The 2,025-nt window shown below is 55.6% G+C and overlaps 1 protein-coding gene across 1 annotated transcript; it reads left to right on the forward strand.

Annotated features, from left to right (window-relative positions):
- Positions 1-325: 325 nt before the first annotated feature.
- Positions 326-1,174, forward strand: SDRG_11462 (hypothetical protein; the record flags this gene model as incomplete). Its single annotated transcript, XM_008617505.1, has 2 exons — positions 326-481; positions 854-1,174. 2 exons carry the CDS (start codon positions 326-328, stop codon positions 1,172-1,174), a joined length of 477 nt encoding a protein of 158 aa, XP_008615727.1.
- Positions 1,175-2,025: the final 851 nt, after the last annotated feature.

Raw genomic sequence — 2,025 nt, forward strand, 5'->3', positions numbered from 1 at the left:
GGCACCAGAAACCTCCCATCCCACGAATTTGTCACGCCTCCAATTTAACATGGGCGTACGTGGGCATGGCATCCAAGCGCAACGGTCAACTAATACTGGTAGGAACCTCCTGGTTACCCAGCCAGCCCACCAGGGATTATTTGCCTGTTTGTTTGTTTGTCTGTCCCAATTTGGATTGGTTAAAATGTTGTTGCTTGCGTAAAATGATTGGACAGCTCGCAACAATTCATTGATGCGTTTTGACAGGCCGGCGCCATGATGTGCATTGACCGGCCGCTCTTGCTACTAAGCGCCATGCAGCCATGTAGCTAGACATTTAAGCAACATGCGAGAATCGAATGAGCGCAAGCGCAAGGCGCGCGCCGACGAGAAGGCCACCGAGACGCACGAAGAGAAAGCAGCTCGGCTGGAAAAGCAGCGCCTTAGCAAAACCACTGCGCGCGCCGTCGAGAAGGCCACCGAGACGCACGGAGAAATGGCCGTGCGGCTTGAAGATCGCAGCGTCGCAAAACTTTACCAAGCACCCAAAACTAGCGATCGCAGCCTTTCATTTCTGCTCGGGCAACCCGACGCTCATGTGTGCCACGACGAGTCACTTAACGGCCCCGGTGGTCACGCAGTTTGCGAGCGCATCTTGCGAGCTGTTGGGGATACAGTCGGTCAGGCAGACGCTGCACGCTGTCAGGAGACGCCAGCGAGATGCCGGATCCGGGCGCATCGCTGCATGTGCCTCGTGCAACGAGGCACTCTCGTTGCACGCACCACGCAACCGGCCACTGCATATGACCGGATCGCATCGGTTCCAAGTCTCGAATACTCGGCTGTCCTCGCCCAAGTGTCTGCCGTCAACAAGACAGTCAATGCGTACCTTGATGCATTCTGCGACATTGTGTGCCCAGACGACACCATCGACAACGACGAGGTTTGCGATGGGCCGGATGTCGCCGACGACGACGACGAAATCATCAACGCGCTTGAGGCTGTCGCTGGGCTAGTGACCGAGCGCGCGTCTGATGACGACCAATACAGGCATGTCAATACAAGCGACGATCAAGTCGATGTCCTCCGGTCGCCGCACATTGGTAGCACGGACGTTGATAACCAAGCTCCAGGCAGCACTAGCGACCCGTTGGTGGCTGTCGTCACGAGCGACGACGATCCAATTTGCGAGTGATGATTAAACGACGCGCTCATGGCATGTGTTTTCCCCCATTTGTTTATGCTCGGCAAAGGTATGGCACAATGCATCCAACAACAATGCGTTCATGCTGCTCTATACTATAGGAGCTCCAAAAGGAAGCATGAATCCAGCGCTACTGCGTCACTTCTTCCGCTTTTACGACGGCCGCTTCGATAATCCTCTCTTCATTGCCACGGCGTTCAACCAGCTGCAACGACACGCCTGCGTGCGCCAGACGGCGCGCATTGGTGCAACTTTCACGAAGCAGCTGGAGTAACTCGGCAAGCTTGCGAACTCGCCCAAATTTCGACAACAACTCATTTGGGACAACCCGCACAGCTCACAGGCAAAGAAGATCAACGCACGGGTGTCGCGCATTTTGAGCATGGTGGGCTCCGCCGTGCCTTTCAGTCCCTTCGAGCGGTCCGCAACTCGGTCAAAGATTGCGGCTCTACGGCTGCGATTCGATCTTGCGAGCTACTTTCTCACGGGGGCACCGCCCGAGTTCGAGGCTTTGGATGTGATTCGCCACGCCCTCATCCAGAATTGGAACGCTGCTGCATGCCCATTGTCATCATCTGGCTTCGAGCGGTTCCGAGCACCTCGTACGACGATGGACGTGACCGACGACGACGTGATGGCCAAAGTCGCCGACAACATGGCATAATCCATATGATTTCATCGTTCCTACCAGCCCACTCCCCCGGACCCTAGTTTATCCAGTCATGAAATCAGATGAGACGCTTGCGCTGCTTCGGTACGCCTGGTAACAGTAGTACAGCCGTGGTATCGAGTACCCTCAGTCACTGTCTCTGCAACGAGATTAGATGAGCTCTCCCATCAAC

The sequence above is a fragment of the Saprolegnia diclina genome (assembly GCF_000281045.1).
Source record: "Saprolegnia diclina VS20 unplaced genomic scaffold supercont1.41, whole genome shotgun sequence".
Taxonomy (NCBI): Eukaryota; Oomycota; class Saprolegniomycetes; order Saprolegniales; family Saprolegniaceae; genus Saprolegnia; species Saprolegnia diclina.